Below are 2561 nucleotides of genomic sequence, written 5' to 3'. Positions count from 1 at the left end.
TGCACGATCTCCTGAATATATATCTCTGTCAGTCTGTCCATGGAGTAGTTGACTTTAATGGGAATGAAATGAGCAATCTTTGTCAATCTATCAACGACCACCCAAATAGCATTCTGCCCCTATCGCGCCGGTGGTAAACCAGTCACCATGTCCATAGAAACATGGCACCACTTCCACTTTGAGATGAAAAGTGGCTGCAACTGGCCAGCGAGCCTCTGGTGCCCAGCCTTAATTTGCTAACATGTCAGGCACTGCTGCACAATTTTGGAAATTTCTCTCTCCACGCCGCTCCACCAAAAGGACTCTCGTAGATCCTGATACATTTTAGTGCTATCGGGATGAACTGTATATAGGGACCTATAAGCCTCCTCAAGGATCGTCCTTCTGATATCGGCATCTGCATGCACGCACAATCTAGAATGGAACCGCAAAGCTCCGTCATCTAAAATATTGAATTCCTCCCCTTGTCTATCCTGCATTTTCTCGATTAATTCCACTAACTCTGTGTCATTCTTCTGGGCTGCATTAATCTTTTTATACAACGTAGGCTGCACCACTAGGTTGGCAACAAAAGCCTGATGATCGCACTCAACCAACTCCATGTCAAATCTCTCCAGATCCATCAAGATCGGATGTTGAATTACTGTTGCTAACTGTGCTGCACCCCCTAATTTATGGCTCAGTGCATTAGCTACCATATTTGCTTTATCTAGATGGTAGCTGATGGTGCAATAATAGTCCTTGTTAAGTTCCAACCATCTTCTTTGCTTCATATTCAATTCCTTCTGCGTAAAGAAGTACTTTAGACTTTTGTGGTAAGAGAATATCCCGCATCTTTCACCGTACAAGTAATGCCTTCAAATCTTTAGCGTGTGTACCATTACAGCCAATTCAAGATCGTGGATAGGGTAGTTCTTTTCAGACTCTTTCAACTACCTAGAAGCATACGCTACTACCCTATCTCGTTGCATCAATACACAACCAAGTCCTTTCAAGGGCGCATCACTGTAGATAACATAACCATTACCCCTTGATCGGATGATCAACACTAGTGTAGTGATGAGCCTCTACTTCAGTTCTTGGAAACTCTATTCACAGCTATCATCCTATTCAAACTTGACATTTTTTTTTGTCAGTCGCGTTAGAGGCCCTGATAATGCCGAGAACCCCTCAACAAATCAATGGTAATAACCTGCTAGCCCGAAGAAAATCCTGATTTCCTGAACATTTATTGGCCTGACCCACTTCACAACTGCATCAATCTTGCTGGGATCCACTGAAATTCCATCACTTAAGATAACGTGTCCCAGAAATGCCACCTTATTTAACCAAAATTTGCATTTACTGAACTTAGCATACAAACTCTTTTCCCTAAGCGTCTAGAGTACTAGTCGTAAGTGTGGCTTATGCTCCTCAAAACTCCTCGAGTATATCAATATATTATTAATGAAAACCACGACAAACTGGTCTAAATACTGATGAAAGATTCGTTCATCAAATCCATGAATACTGCAGGAGCATTCGTCAGACCAAAAGGCATGACGAGAAATTCATAATGCCCATACCTGGTCTTAAAAGTTATCTTCGAGACGTCTTCTGCTTTTACCTTCACCTAATGATAACCTGATCTAAGGTCAATTTTAGAATAAACTCGTGTACTCTGGAACTAATCAAATAAATCATCTATACGGGGTAGAGGATATATGTTCTTGATCATCACCTTATTTATTTCTCTGTAATCTATACACATCCTCATAGACTCGTTTTTCTTCTTTACAAACAACACTAGAGCTCCCCACGACGATACACTGGGTCGAACGAATCCCTGATCCAGCAAGTCTCGCAACTGATTCTTCAACTCTCTCAATTCTATTGGAGTCATTCGGTACGGAGCTTTAGAGATTGGTGTCATCCTCAAAAGTAGATCAATAGGGAAATCTACCTCATGGTCGAGAGGCAACCTTGAAAATTCTTCTGGAAAAACATCTAAGAATTCTTTAACCACTGGTGTGCCGCTAAGCTTCAACTCATTCTCTGACACCTCTTTCACGAAAGCCATAAACCCCTGACACCCATCCAGGAGTAGTCTTCTTGCCTGCATGGATGACACTAACTGGGGCGGGGAACTCACCTGCGACCCCACAAAACTGAATTCTAGCTTGTCGGGTGGTCTAAAAATCACCTTCTTCTGATAACAATCAATGTTAGCATAGTTCGTCGCTAGCCAGTCCATACCCAGTATTATATCAAAGTCATGCATATCAAGCACAACTAGATCAGTTGATAACACTCTACCTTGGATTTCTATCGGATAACCCTTAAGCACCCTTTGACATTTCATCACTAATCTAGATGGTGTTGTAACGACCTGCTATTTAACTGGGTTTTTTTTTATATACTATAACATTTAAAATGCTCTGATACCACACTGGATTGAACCCAATCATCAACCTAAGCAACGAAAAGCAGAAATCAAATAAACATAACCATACATAGTTATATATGATACCAGAGTGCTAAAGTGTTTCCCAAAATATACATATATGTCTTCTTTCTAGAAT

General features: G+C 41.0%; 1 protein-coding gene across 1 annotated transcript; it reads right to left on the bottom strand.

Moving 5' to 3' along the window:
* Window positions 1-1178: 1178 nt before the first annotated feature.
* LOC131163369 (uncharacterized) lies at window positions 1179-2233 on the bottom strand. Its single transcript, XM_058119964.1, has 2 exons — window positions 1943-2233; window positions 1179-1319 (listed from the first exon to the last, which is right to left on the bottom strand). The coding sequence occupies exons 1-2, from the start codon at window positions 2231-2233 to the stop codon at window positions 1179-1181; spliced, it is 432 nt and encodes a 143-aa protein (XP_057975947.1).
* Between the last annotated feature and the right edge of the window lie 328 nt (window positions 2234-2561).

Source organism: Malania oleifera, chromosome 9 (assembly GCF_029873635.1).
Source record: "Malania oleifera isolate guangnan ecotype guangnan chromosome 9, ASM2987363v1, whole genome shotgun sequence".
Lineage (NCBI taxonomy): Eukaryota > Viridiplantae > Streptophyta > Magnoliopsida > Santalales > Ximeniaceae > Malania > Malania oleifera.
The sequence above is the reverse complement of the archived record's forward strand: the minus strand, read 5'-3'. Positions and strand labels throughout refer to the sequence as shown.